The sequence below is a fragment of the Equus caballus genome, chromosome 1, assembly GCF_041296265.1.
Source record: "Equus caballus isolate H_3958 breed thoroughbred chromosome 1, TB-T2T, whole genome shotgun sequence".
Taxonomy (NCBI): domain Eukaryota; kingdom Metazoa; phylum Chordata; class Mammalia; order Perissodactyla; family Equidae; genus Equus; species Equus caballus.
The window spans coordinates 153747423-153762747 of record NC_091684.1 but is presented as its reverse complement, the minus strand read 5'-3'; the positions used below and the strand labels follow the sequence as shown (position 1 = coordinate 153762747).

The 15325-nt window shown below is 41.2% G+C and overlaps 1 protein-coding gene across 5 annotated transcripts in view; it reads left to right on the top strand.

Annotated features, from left to right (window-relative positions):
- The window catches only part of GALK2 (galactokinase 2), a 119407-nt gene that overhangs the window by 67550 nt on the left and 36532 nt on the right, over positions 1-15325 (top strand). For 4 of the 5 annotated variants that reach the window (XR_011426647.1, XM_001499722.6, XM_014733659.3 and 1 more), the window contains exons 6-7: positions 6679-6777; positions 8262-8414. Coding sequence is in view for 4 of the 5 variants with exons in the window: in XM_001499722.6 (XP_001499772.5) it covers positions 6679-6777; positions 8262-8414 (252 nt within the window). In the remaining variant the exon portion in view is untranslated. The remainder of the gene's footprint in view (positions 1-6678; positions 6778-8261; positions 8415-15325) is intronic. The other variant, XM_070236870.1, reaches the window with a different exon arrangement.

Genomic DNA, 15325 nt, shown 5'->3' with positions numbered 1-15325 from the left:
TAGTTTCTTCATTATAAAAATGCATTGAGTAATAAAAACATCCTACATGGATTTAAAAATTGATAGTACATGAAAAGTGCTTAGAATAGTGTCTGACTCAATATGTTACCTGCTGTTATTGTTAATAGGCTGCAGAAATCATACTAAAATGTCAGCCTTATATTGAGATCAGTCTGGGTTGTGCATGTTTGAGAGGGAGGTGTTCAGGGTTTATTTGGAGATGGGTAATGGGAAAGTCCCCCAAGCCTCAAAGCATCCAACAAAGTGAACTTTTTTTAACCTGATGAGAAAATGGAGTGAAATTGTGATGACTCAGGAGTGTCTGCATCCTAGGGCTTATGGTCCACTCCATTGTTCATTCTAATGGAAGCGATGTCAGTTTGGGTATACATAAATTTTGCTCCACCTTCTTACCAAGGCCTAACCTCCAGGCACAGCTTCTCTTCCCCAAGGCAGGGGCACAAGGTAGCCTGGTAGACTCTGGAGCCAGACTTACCTGGCTTTGAATCTTAGGTTAAGTTAGTTTATTGACCTTTTTGAGCCTCAGTTTCCTTCTCTATGAGGTAACAATTATAATTAACTCTGACATTTCAGGGTTGTTTGGGAGACTAAATAAGATAGCACCTATAAAATACCCTGCATAGTGTCCAGCCTTAAGAGACGTTTGACATTTGTTAGCTTCCTTCCCTGTCTTCCTCTGATTCTTCCCTGCCTGCTTAATTTATTAAGAAAGCCTCAGAGTAGGAAATCTTTTAGAAGAGTGCTTTCAAATTTAATGTGCCTACAAATCACTGTGTTAAGCTACAGATTCTTATTCAGGAGGTTGGGGGTAGGGCCTGAGTCTGCACTTTGAGTCAGTCCCCAGGTGACACCAATGCTGCATCTGAGGCCCTCACTTAGAGAGGCAGAGTGGACTTCCCTCTTTTTGCATCTCGTTATTACCTGTTAGATTCATGCTAGTATTTTAATAGTGTTGCCATACACATCTGCACATCCAGGGTCATCATTTGGAGAAATACCAAAGGTTGTATGTTATCATGCATCTACGAAGAGTCCTCCTTATCCAGTATAAGCAGTGATGATTGAGGTCTAGGAGAAACCTATCGTAGGCAGTTTCTCAGGATCCCTATGGGCCTAGAATCCCAAACTGCTTCACGTCAAATACTGTATTCCTGCCTTGTTGAAGGCCTCCTCTCAGAATCTGAGTGGCAGGTCAGTTAGGTTAGGGAAGTGGTCTTTGTCTCTCTTTAGAGTTTGGGGGGAGCCGGCTCTAACACTGTGTTCTGTCCTCACTAAGCAGCCCCTCAGATATTCTTAGAACCACATGTCCCAACTACTAGCCTTCTCCAGGTTCATTAGATTATGTCTCTCCAATGTACGCAGATGGAGGAGTTCATTTTTCTTCTTTTTTTTTTTGTGATGCACATTTGTGAGTGCTTAATGCATACTCTTTGATGATTCTAGATTTTAGCAAGTTTTCCAGAATACTTTTGAGAATCCTCCTCGCTGTTGTTTCTTTGTAGTTTCTGATCTTTTAAGTATTTGAACTCCTTTTTTTCTTTGCATTACTTGCCGGAAATTTTCAGTTTGAACCATCAGGGTCAGTTGCATCTGCTGTGCTCATTTTGGGAACTGGCTGTCATTGTCCTTAGGCAACTTTTCTTGAAATAAAACATGTAAAAGTTACTAATCTCTTTGAGTTACATCTCTTTGAGTTAGAGATGTGAAGAAGAAGAAATAGCCTCCTCTTCTTTTTTTAATTAAAGCCAGCCTACTTTTTTTTTTTTCCCATAGAACATCCAAAGTCTCTACAAGTTAGAACTTGGTCATCAGCCATGTTACAAAACAAAGCAAGTCTGCATCAGTCTCTTTTAGGCTTACCTTGGTGCTGTTTCTTGAAGAGTTTCCCCTACCTGGCTGAGCTCTACCTAGTAGGTTTGCCAATTTGGGGAAGAATTTGAAAATAGCCCCAGGGAAGAACCCAGACATTTTGAAAGTTAGGGTGGAGAAGGATTGCAGGGGTAGAAAATATTTGAGGTAAAGAAAAGTCAGGGAGTCATTAACATTTTCACCTTATCTTGATATATCCGTCAGGGTCATAATAGAAACCAGATGGCTCACTCAATAATAAAGGACAATTTATTTCATAGGGAATATTTACAAAGGTGTAGGTATAGAGGAAGCCCAGGACTAGTTGTAGCTGAGTTGTTACTGCCCTTGGGCCTGAAAGTGACCTTGGCAGGGAGGGACCTGACCTCACTGCTCCCCGCCCCCTGCTCCCCAATTTCCCATTTCCTGCCAGAGTTCTCTGTTGGAACATCCCAATGGAAAGCAAAGTACACACGAGCCTCTTGCTATAGTTCATGCTGGGCAGTCTCCTGGGGCAGATAGCAGGACAGAGGTGGGGTGACAGCAGATCTGGAGGGGCAAATCGCTGTTTGGCATGCTAGTTTTACAGTTTCCTTTGAAGGACTTTTTCACCTGAAGACAATATCAATATTGTGAGCTCTTTGAGGGAAGACACTGGCTGTCCTCTTGTCTGTAGGACACTATTTAAATGATTGTTGAATGAATGAATGAATGAAGCTGTTCATTTCCTTCCTTTCTCTTGACTTGCACTTAGAGTGGCTGACAATAGCTGGATGATGCTGTCTTGGTTAGGGTTTGTGTTGTGAATAGCAAGGCTTCCCGTAGGAAGACATTCCTGTCTACATAATTATTCTGCTTTTAACAATTTCTTGAGTAAACTGCTAAACAAAGATAGAGTTTACTGTATTAATATCTTGAGTCTTTTTGTGTTATTGTTTTTATGAATATCCAGGTTTAGCTAGGCAACACATTCCTGCATCCTTAGCCCTTCTCAGTGACTACTAAATCTAGCCCTGTGACCTCTTCTCTTACTGGAGCTCCACTGGGCAAGAGAGAGCTAAGCTGGTTAATTTGGGAGCCCACATGACTTTTAGTTCTTTTCTAGGCTGCTTCAAGAGAAGAACCACACAAAGGGCTAAAATAGCCTCATTAACTATTTCAGTAGCTTTAAAAGAAGGTCTATGAATAATGTCAGGGTTGTCCTAACTCTCAGAGGGAAGGAGTCAAGATAGAAATGAGTTTGTTGGTTACAAACTTTGGAGAAGTTTCTCATGTGGTCAAATAGTCTTCCCTAACTATTCTCAGACATTAGTATTTTGCAGGAAGCGACAGAGCTGAATGCCACAAGTGACTAGTTTGGAGGCACCTGGGGTTCTTGAAGTGCTCAGATGTAAACGCAGAGGAAAACACATTGGTGAGGAGGGGAGTGAGTCCCTTCTTGGTAGAGCTTTGCTCTTCTTGCTTGAGGGTTCTCAGGTTGTGTGTGTGTGTGTGTGTGTTTGTGGAATGGGGAGACAGGAGAAGTGGGTGAGCCTTAGAATCCCTCAGACATCAGGGAAAAAGAGGACTTTGTCATTTGCTAAACAGGATTGGGTCCTGGAATTTGATCTGTCCTTGACACTAACTTCCAATAGGCTTCTTTCCACACACTTTGTTAATGTGTTTGATGGCTCCTTCTTAGTCTCATGAAATCTATTGATATTTTACACAATTCAAGTATGGAAGGAGTGTTGATTTACTGCCTTTGCAAGTCACTCTGCCTGATTATAACTCTTGGAGGACGTTTTAGGGTTCTATTTCCAGTGTCCGCAAAGACAGAAAAGGCATAGCAGGCTCACATGTTAAAGTATACGGTTATTCCCGTGCATCAAGACATTTTTACAAAGAACTAAGCATGCACTTCTTGATGCTTTAGTTTCTTTCCTCTTAAGGGGAGAAAAGGTAAAATTTGGTAATCTCATTTCTCTTTTCACATCCTAGTGAAAAAACAGGTACTTTTATCTCTATTTGTTGAGGGGAGGAGTGGTAGGGAGGGGAAGTAATCAAGTCCAGTGTGAAAAGAACACAGGCTTTGGAGTCGGGCAGATGAGGTTCAAAAGGTGACTCGTCCACTTTGTTATATGCCTCCAAGTCCCATTTTCCTTATCTGTATGATGAGGTTTAAACAGAGGGGTGTTGGGAGCCTTAAAGGAGATAATGCTCACAAAAGAAATGATGCCAGGTACTTAGCATGTAAATATGGCTGTTATTGCTGTTGTGGGAAAGGTGACTTTTCACACTGGCCCAGGGTCAGAGTTAGGTGGCAACCCAGGTCTCATCATTCCTCACTGAATGCTGCATGGACTTCTTCACCAGGGTATATTGTTTATTTACATTTTAAAATCCAAGTGTTTTGACCTTTTGGTTACTAATTTATTTTTAATGTGCCTATTATGGACAGATCACTGGCTCTGTGTGTTCAACAGGCCACGTGCAATGCCCATTACGTCAAAATTCCAAGTTTACCTTGTGTCACAAGGCAAAGTTAATGTTAGTGAATCCACATGACCAACAAGGAATATGACACTTACAGAATCCTTCAGATGGTGTTTGGGCCACTACTCTCAGAAAGTGAAAACAGCAGGTGTTTATCGAGTATTTACTATGTGTTCGGCATTGTGTGTGGTAGGGAACACAAAAGAAACATCTACTTTATCTTTCTCTCACAGGACTGACAATTTTCTGGGGAAAATAGATCTATTCAAAACCTAAATCACTATCTGATTCTGTCATGTTAGTTAAGTGGTCTCTGGTCTGGGCACTGCCTGGATGCTCATAGACTGGTGGATAAAGAAACAAGTAAACCCACACGGAAAGCATAGTTTGATAAATGAGAATAGAGTTATATATTGTAGGGGAGGGAGAAATTTCCCTCTACCCTTCTAGGTCCTTCTGGCTGGTCTAAGAATTAAATTGACGTGAGACAGAATAACAGAAGAAAATCAAACAATGTTTAATAACATGTGTACCTGGGAGAAACCCAGGAAAACTGAATAACTTGCCAAAATGGCAGAAGCCATCACCTTAAATACCATCTTCAGCTAAAGACAAAGCGGGAGGTTGGGTGTAGTGGTTTGGGACTTCAAAGGGGAAGAAAGTAATACATGGAAGTGGGAAGGCAAATGTTTGGTAAACAAATGTTTGCCATTCCTTGCAGAGACAATGGGACATGGAGAGGACTTTGAACAAATGGGCCTTGCTAGGTTCCTCCCTGTCTATTGCACCTAGTTTATGTTATACTATAGTTATCTTTGGTGATATCTCCTTCCTGAAACAGGAGTTCTATCTTAAATTCTTTTAGGCAGTTAAGGGGAAGCTCAAAGTTTCTTCCTGAGTCTTTGTTCTTAAAACTAATCAAGCCAAAGAGACATATTTTGGGGTAGCAAATTCTGCTTCCTTACAATATACAGGGAGTGCAGAGGAGGAATTACGGGGGGTGTGTGCATTTAGGGAGTGATGTGGGCCACAGGGAGAGGTGATGCTTGAGTCGATCCATGACTAGTAAGGATTGCTGGAGGGGGGGAAGTGATGAGGAACAACATTTGCTCAGTATTCCTGATGGTCCGAGCCTAGGATTTATGGAGTTAGTGGCAGGCAAGCAGACTAGAGAAATAAGCAAGGGATAAGGCATTATAGACATTATGTACCGTGCTGAGAAGTATGAAATCAAAGTGTTGGCAACCAAGCAGGCCAGAGATGATTATATCAGTGTTTCAGAATGATCACTCTAGGAGGATCTTCCAGTAAAACAGGTGAGAAATAAAGGCCTGAATCAAGTCTTAGAAAAAAGAAAAAAATGAATGAGTGAGTGAATAGTAGAGTGCGTAAATGGATGACACTAACTCTAAGCGCTGTAGGAGTTCAGAGAAAGGGGATGCCATAGTGGGAACAATATTTGAGGAAGATTTGAGTGGCCAGCCCAGTGACTTGCCCATAGTAGGTAGCTAATATGGGTATTGAATGGCAATAGGATTTATACATGAGAAGACAGGAAGTAATACCAAGTTACATAAATGTGTGAGATGGTCAAGGAGACAAATATAATTGGAAAAGAGTGGTAGATAATATGATTTCATATGCAAATTAGTTGCACATTTTGGAAGGCTTTGAAATGCCAGTTGGAGGAGTTTGAACTTATTTCATTAATCAATAGGAAGCCATTGAAAATTCTTAAACAGACATTTTGACATTTTCAGTTTGAATCAGAAATGCATTTGTGTACTGGGCCTCTTCATTTTGGTTGGAGGAAAATGTTTCTGGTGAGATGATGCTAGTTTTGATTCTTACATTTAATGGAAATGCCACAGAGACAGCATTACATTGGGACTGGAACGTAAAGTTGGATGACCCCACTTTGGCTCTGGGGAGAGTGTGGAATGGTCCACTGTCGGGAGACAAAGGAACCTGAGGCAGAAATGAATGAGTGCCTAAATGAGATTTTTGGTGATATCAGTCTAGAGAGGAATGGAGCAAAGAGAAAGATAGGAGAAACTGCTTGCCCTGTGGAGTCTTTTAGTGATAATAAATACATGGCATGCACAGTCAATATCTCATTCCATCCTATTGCATACATTACTTAATTCTGGTATGTTTTCCTGTTGAGTTCAATGGTAGTCTTAGAGTTCTTATTAACTCTGTGCTCTAGGCAGCTATGATCAATTGATCAGAGTTGGCATTGGAATTCAAACCTATCTGTCATGTCCGAAGTAAGAAATGAATGAGAAATAGATTGGCTGTACTCACAGTGCAAATCAATTTTTACTTTTCCAGGTGGAACTTGCAGAAATCTGCACCAAGAGCGAGCGTTATATTGGCACTGAAGGAGGAGGGATGGACCAGTCCATATCATTTCTTGCAGAAGAAGGAACTGTAGGTGGCATTGAGCTATTCAGAAATGCCAACTGGGGAAAGTTCACACAGAGGAAGGCTATGAGGTCCCCAGCATGCCTGGTTCTAGGCAGCCTGTTCTATTAGGCTCTGTTGTAGGATGATATTTCTCAACTGCTTTCAATTCAAGGCTTACCACCAATTCACTTATTCTGTTTCATGTTGATCACCTCTCCCTTAAGCTTCCAGAATCATACCTCAAGTCTGTTTTTCTCTTGTGTCTAGTTTTTTCCCCCTTCTACTTCTCTTCATTGTTAAGATGAGATTTCTCAACTCCCTGGTTATTGGTACCTCCTTTCCCGTTCTTGTCCCAAATCTCTTCATCTCATGGCATTTTCATAATCTCTTGTTGGTTTTAAACCCAAATGTTAGTTCTCTTACCACATATATTCACAACCCCTCTTTTTTATGATTTAGTCTTTTGTATCATTTTTCTCTGTCAACATTTTTGGGGCTTCAGTGGTGGCGAAAAGAATGTTGACAGGAAGCCAGGAATGAATTCCTTAGCTGGATACCACTTCCCCTTGACTATCAACTCCCTTAGGCAGAGTAGAGGTTTTGGTTGTTACCCATAAACTGCCCATTTCCAAAAGAAAAGCAGGAATTTCTTTAAAATCTTTTCTTAGTTTTTCATCAGATTTCTACAGGCTTGGTTATTTTCCAAGAATACCTGTTTTTCTTCTTATTAAGAATATTTGTTGTTGATTCCCCTAAACCAAAGACATGAGGCATGAGGAAATTTGGTTTAGTGCTAAGAAAATACTCTGGGTGTTTTGGATGAGACCTGACAAGCAGACATGATGCCAATAGTCCTGAAGTTAATGTAAATTAGCTATAGAGTCTGAATGAAGTCCAAATTCTTTGGGCTTCCAAAGCACTTCATGATCTAGCCCCTGCTTTACCCCTCCATCCTACCCTCTCACCACTCCTCACCCCTTGAACTCTGAGCTCTAGCCAAATTTCAATTTCCAAAGCTCTATTAACACTCCACGTAGTTTTTAGCCTCTGAACTTGCATATGCTCTTTCCTCTTATTGACATCCTGTTTGGGTACGGAAACCCTCTGTCTGCCCTACTCTTGCTCATCCTTTAAGACTCAGTGTAGATTTCCCTTTTTTCAAAGAAGTCTACACTAGGTTATATCTGACCAGGTGCTTTAACTATGTGTCTATATAACACCCTGTCCTTTGTACTATTGTAACACTTACAAACTGGAAATGTATTTGTCTACTTGACGGCCTTTCCCACTAGAATATAAGCTCTGTGAGGGCAAGGACAATGTCTGTCTTTTTCACTGTTGTATCTCCAGTGCCCAGTACGGTACCTGGAAGTCAATAAATAATATTTGAATGAATGAATGAATGTATTTTGGGGAAAAATTTTACTAAGGTAAATAAATGCATAAATGATTAAAAATTTTCTGAATTCTAATACATTATATCTCACCTGTAATTTTTCTTCCAATAGGCCAAGTTGATAGAATTTAGTCCTCTGAGGGCAACTGATGTGAAACTCCCAAGTGGAGCAGTGTTTGTGATTGCCCACAGTTGTGTGGAAATGAATAAGGCAGCAACATCGCATTTCAATATCAGGGTGATGGAGTGTCGGCTGGCTGCAAAGGTATGAACTTGGCAAACTAGTGAAACTTGAAACAGGCTTTCCTTGTCCTTTTTTTCTTTGTTCCCTATTACTTTGTCTCTTTCTCTAAAATTTAGGGCAACATCTGGCTGCAGCAACATTCTAACTGAAGGTCTTTGGGTGCAGAACAATCTGATTCCAAACTCTGTAGACAAATAAATCTATATGTGTGCCCTGAAACCTCTAGCTATACGAACTTCACAGTTGAGTCTTCTAGGGTGGCAATGGGGAGAAGAGGAAGGCTTATATCTTTGAAGCACATGCTATAGGTTAGGTCTATGGGTGGAGAAAGACAGTTGGAGGCAATTGACGAGAGGTGACTTTGTTTCCTCAACAAAAGTGATGGCAGCCTCAACCCTTGGTTCTCTCAGATCCACCATTTTTGTATTGAGCTATCACTAGTCACTCCAAAATACAGACTTGGTATAACTCCCATGTGCCCCGAAGACTTCTACATACATGTCTACTAAGGAAGCCCAAACCGGAAGGGAGTCTTGGCAGTTCTCTATTCCACAGTTTAGAAGACCCTTGCCAGTCAAGCTTTAAATCTGCTTAGGAAGTATTCATTGAGTACGTGCTGTACACTTAGCAGCATGAAGATATGCGGAAGGCTACTGGACATAAGAATAGAGAGAGTAGGGAGTAGAGTAAAGAGTTAAAGTTAGGGGGATATGAAATAGGAAATGTTTAGTATGTGAATAGGTGGTATGTAATCAGGTGCTTTAAAAAGTGACACAGAATTAAATGTTATAGAGGATCCAGAATGGCACATGATATGACTAGAAAGGTGGAGAGAACTGAGGCTGGGAGCTGGGGAATGGATTCTGGGTCAGGAGCTCCACTGTTTTCTTCCAGTCATTCTTCAGATAACAGAGTGATGGCTTAAAAATTCAAATGTGATCAGATAATTTAATTCCCCTGCTGAACACCTTTCAAAAGCTTTCCATTTCATTGGAATAAAGTAAAAAGTCCTTCTTACCGCCTGGAGAGCCCAGCAAGATCCGATGCCAGTGCACTTCATCCTCTTCCTCTCTTAGCATCCCCCGCTCCCGTTATACTCCAGCCATGATGCTGGTTCTCACCTCAGGGGCTTTGCACATACCCAGAACATTCTTCCCCTGGCCCTCTTTGAAGTCTCAGCCTAAATGTCCCTCAGGGAAGCCTTCCTTGACTTCCTTACTCCCAGGCTAAGGTAGGGCTCCCTTCATATTTCGCAGCACTTACATGTCTTTGCTATGGTACTTATCACAACTATTTGATGTCTGTCCCCTTTTTCTGACTTGATTTTACCTCAGAGCCAAGACTATGTCCATCTTAACTCTCACGTCCCTAATGCCTGGCATAGTGCTTAGGCCAAAGGAAGCACAGGGCAAATATTTGTTGAGTAAATGAGTGACTACTCCATGCGTTACCTGCCCTGTTGTATTTATTTTGCTCAGTTTCACAATTTTTTACAAGTTCCTATTGTGTTCCCAGCACTACACTAGCTACCTTGCAGATGTCTGAGGCGTAGCTATCCTTTGCGACTGACTTTTCTCTTTGTCCCTCAGAAGTTTGAAGCTGGGGAGAGTTATGACGAGTTAGAAAAATACAAGTTTTTTTTTTGGAAAATTTTGGCGTTAAACATTTTTTTAAATTCATTGATTTAAATGTTTGTTTTAAACATTGATTTAAATGTTTTAAATTTGGAATTGGCTCATTCAGATAATTTCTAAAAATTACATAAAGGAAATGTTTTAATACTAAACTCTTCACAGTGTCTGATCAGTGCGTAGATGGGAAGTAGTAGTATAGTAAACTTTTCAATACCAAGCCTTCAGGGACCTTTTTTTTCCTTTAAGACAAACTTCCTCTTTCAGGAGATGGAAGAAATTAGTGTCTTATTTGTTTGAGGGCTTATTTCTGTTGACTTTTTATTTTGAAATCAATGAGTAAGTTTTGCCTTCCTGAGAAGACCTCAAACATACACAACATGTTTTCAAAGTCTCATCACGAAATTGGATATCCTCTCGGTAGTGAAAGTTGTCAGGATGGGGGAATGTCTTTTGAGAGTTAACTTAAAAAAGGGCATCTCTGCTGGAAGCAATAGTAGCTGAAAACCTTTATCCCCTGCAGGGCCGCCTGTTCTGGAGGCCGTCTTCTGAGTTTAACCATGTTACTCCATATATGTTTAGAGGTATTTTGGTCAGTGAAATTGGCATCTGAATTCAGCTTTTTGCCACACACTCCTCCCAAGTGGTGTAGATAAAACACATTGTTTTAAATACTCTGAATTTTTCTCTTTTTTAAACATTAGATGAAAGATAAGTGGAAGATTTTATCAAGACGGAGAATGTTTTCTAAATCGTGTTGCTGCAAATTACTAGAATCCAAGGTTACGTATAAAAGGGGAATAAAGATAAAACTGCACTATGGGCTGCACACATACATCTTGATATTAAGAATATGCTTTTGCCTAGGAACACAGGCTGGAATTCTGCTAAGCATATTTTCCTTACAATGTGGTTCCATTCTTCCATTTTCAGCAACATGTGAATGAACATAATTTTTGTTTGGAAATGGGCTCATTAAATCAGGAAGTGAAAAGGTAAAGAAGCTTGTTTTAATCTGGACAAAACCTTCTGTTTTCAGACCATAAAAATGAAGTGTCAGTAGAGAAATGACTCATCAGGATAGTTTTGAAAATGAGACTGATTAGATAGGGCTCCACATGGCAAAATCGTAATGAATAACATGTATTGTTCCTCTCCTTCTGTCTCTTCAAGCTCCTTTTTTGAAAATGAGTACCTTTTGTATCTACTTAGCAGGGGGAAGTACACTAAACCAATAAAGATGATTTTTCTTTGTTTTAATGTTGATAGTTTCTTCTGTTCTCAAATCTTTCTCTCCCTCTCTGTCTCTCTCTCCTCTTTCCTCTCTTCCAACAGCTTCCAAAAACCTAATTGATGCAAATTCACTAAAAGTCAGAGTCTTGTAGAGCCATTTGAACTAAAATTAAAAACATTTTAAAGCAAATTCAATAGAGATTTATGATTATTACTTGCGTAAATGATACTTTTAAGTGAAGAACATTTTTATGTTCTTAAATTAAAGTGGACAGAAATCTTTAATGAGCACAAAATTTTTCATATTTTACACATTTCAGTGCCTTAAATTTTTCCGGAAATATTTTATCTTTATAAAACAAATGATAAAAGAGACAATCCCTTAATTATATCGAGGGATAAAATGTGTGATGTCGCTAAGTGTTATGGGAAGTCAAAAAGCGAAGAGAAATGCTGTTGCTTCTTGCATACCCTGAGCTCCTTGTGGCAACATGTGGAGCAATGAAGGAGAGAGTTTCATGTGGTCTTTTGACACTTAAAGGAAAATTTACAGTGTGGTTCTTAACCGAGCCTGTCTGGTCAGGGGCCATCACTCACCCAGTTTTTTAGCTCTCATCACTTAGTGGTCAATATGGAACTTATTTTCAGACTGGTGATAGAATGTGAGAAGTGGGCATAATATTCTCAGGGCATTGGCAGTTTTCTTGAATTTGAATGGAGGAAAACCAAATCCCAAGAATGTGGCCAATTTCACTCGGCCTGTTGATTTAGTAGAGTGCACTCTGCCAAGATGTAGTGTGGGGTATTCCCAGAATGGCGAGTCCAAGCTGCAGGGCAGAGGATGCACGTATTGGGGAATAAGATTGATGTGTTTAGTGGAACCAGACTGTGGCAGGGCCTTCAGTGTTGTGCGAAGGATCACCCAGGCTTGGTTCTGGAAGCAATGGGGAGCCACTAGCGTTGTTAGCAAGATATTCTAGAAATATTAATCTGGCCGCAAGAACTTTTTTGCCTTAGTTGAAGAGAAGTAGGTCTTAGAGTGTCAGTGAGGATGGGATAAAAAGGGAGGGAAATGAGAGAAGCTATGACTGGACCCAGTAAATGTTCGTGTATAAGGCTCTCTATCATTGGGTTTCTGTCTTCATTTTGGTGTAAGAACCATTACTTTGAGGAAGTTTTCCCTTACTACCCTCCTCACTGCCATTATGCTAAACGTCCTTTTATATGCTCCTACCACATCCTGTATTTTTCCATTGTAACAGTTTATCACAGTTGGATTAAGTTCTTCATTGTGTAATTATTATTTAACATCTGATTGCTCGGGTAGACTATGAGCTCCATGTGGTCAGGAGCCATGCATGCTCTATTCACCGCTGTCTGCCTAGGCCTGGAAGGTGGTAGGTACTTGGTAAGCACTTACTGCATGCAGATGTGCATGAATGAAGGCAAAGTGTTGAGTCAATAAGAGCTGCAAATTTAAGCTGAAATGATGGATGGAAAGCATAGTGCTGCCAATGATAGGGTTGGAGAAGGTAGGATGGAAGGTGGCTGGAAAGTGGGAGATGATGAAATTTCCCCATGGAATTTTCTTATAAGTGGTTAGAAATTTGAGCTTGGAATGTAACTCTTAGCTAGGGATAGCCTGCAGATATTTTGAGATAATTGTTGAAACCAAGAGTTAAGTTCAGTTTGCTGAGGGAAAGAATGTGGCAAGAGAAGATCAGAAGGCCAGGGGTTAAACTTGGGAGCTGGCTTCAGTTAAATAATGAAAGGAGAAGGTGGATCGTGGGTGGAAATGGAGTCAAGACTAGAGAGATGAGAAAGAAACTAGGAAAATTCAATGTACAGAAGCCAATAAAATAGGGAATTTGATGAAGGTAGGTACTGAGGAGTGCCAGACGTCCCTGGTTCATTAAGGAATAAGAGGACTGACAAAAATCCAGTGGCTTTAGAAGTTCGGAGATAAGGAAGAAGCTTTAGGAGGCCATATTCAATAGTTAGAGTGGCTACTGAGGGCCCAGAAGTGGTGACTATGAGCCACTGGTTCTAGTTGTTGGACAATGAAAGAAAGAGAGAAATGAAGAGCGGTAGCTTTAGGAATGAAGAATTTTCAAACAGGAAACATCTGTATATGTTTGAAGGATAGGTAAAGATGTCAGATGGGAAAGGACTAGCTAGAGAGGCAGAGGAATGAGGGGAGGGAAGGAAACTTGACTCTCACAGACTGCCTCCTCTGGGCCAGGCAAGGTGCCAGGTGTTTGTATTATTATCTTATTTAATCTTCACAGGAACTCGTGAAGTATCCATTAAGTGTCCCATTTTTCATACTGAGAATTTCTAGCCAAGGTAGGTTGTGACTGGTTTTAAGTAAGAGCAGGAGTCCAGGTCTGCCTTTGCCCCTGCTCTTTTCCTTGTGCCCTTTAGGAGTTAGGTGTGAATGAGATCCAGAGCATGGTGCTTGGGGATGCCTTAGAAAAAAAGACAGGCTGTGCTGACGGTGCAGTGAGGACTGTAGGAGATCCATTCGGCAGAGTTGTGCACATTTCGTCAGATTTCTTCTGTGGCCTGAAAACTACCAGACAGTGGGATGACTAACATTGGGGAAGATTAATGTGGTGAATGTGTTCATGATTGCTGTGAGTGGAACAAGGACCCAGAAGTCACTGGGGAATGGCTTTATGTAGCTGGAAGGGCATGAGGGGGAGATAAGCAAGAAAAAAAGTATCCCCAATAAAAACAGCTATGTCTGATCCTATTTATGCCAAACTGTATGCGTGTAGGTATGCATAAAGAAGTGTATAACAGGATGGTTATCAAAATAGCAGTTGGTGGTGGTCTCACTGGGGTGATTACAGATGATTTATTTTACTTTGTAATTTTTTTGTATTTCAAACTGTTGTGTACTTTTTGAAATTTTAAAAATAAGTCTGTGTGATTTATATAAGCAGAAACAGCAAACACAGCTGCTTTTGTTGTGTGGAAAACAACTTGTTGAATGAATGGTTTTTAGAGGTAACTCAGAGAAGGAGTTAGAAGTTTGCTGAGCTGGTGAGGAGACTCGCTACTTTTCCCATTGATTTGCTAATCCTGCTAAATGCAAGGAGTTAGTCTGAGAGAGGTGGATTCGGACAGTCTCCTGCGTCAGGGTCCATGTCTGGGGTTCTCCCACCATCCCCTTTTACTGGAGGCCCCAGCGGCTCTCTCAGACTGAGGGCTTTTGCTAGCTGCAGGAGAGTGCTCAGTTTGCACCTGGGTACCCTGGAAGTGCTAGGGAGCTAATACCCTTAGAAGCAGCCCTCAACCAATGACAGGTGAGAGTTCGTGGGTAAATGTCCCAGCCTTCTTGCCCGTGGGTCGGACACATCTGAGGTTCACACATACAGGTTCCAGAGGGCCTGCAGGCCCAGCCACCCCTGTCCACGTCAGTGCATCTCGCACGGGCTTCTCTTCCTGTCTCACTTTCCACTCCTTTACCAGTGCTTCTAGGTCTCACCCTCCCCTACAAATTCTTGTCTCAGGGCCTGCTTCTGAGAGAAACCAACCTGAGATGGCGTCCTAGCACTGTTAATCTGCCTCATTCCGTGACTGTGGACAGAGCACTCGTTACCTGCTTTCTTGTCTACAGAGCATGGAACAGGAACCTTCCAGAAGTGGTATCTGATATGAACACTTAATGTTTGCAGTGGTGAAAAGAAAACGGTGCATGTTAACAAAGATCTGCTTTCTTCTATTTCCTCACCCTGCTGCTGAGCAAGGAACTTGTGACGAAATGACCCATAGCCCTGACTCACGGCCTTGCTTCACAAATGCGAAGTAGGCTGGTGACCAGGGCCATAAGAGGCAAACTCCCTCATGAAGTTCTGTCTCCGAGCAGCAGCAATCTTGCCCACCCACTTCCCTCATCTGCAAGTCATCTTTCTGTTTCCTGAGCCAAATTTCCAAAGGCTTAAGCTCCTTTCTCATTTCGCTCCCACAGTGTAGTGCACTGCTCAGTGGCTCATGGCTGTGCAGCTGTTGAGGGCATATGGTCGATTTCATCCTTAATTGAAATACACACCAAATTGGTAG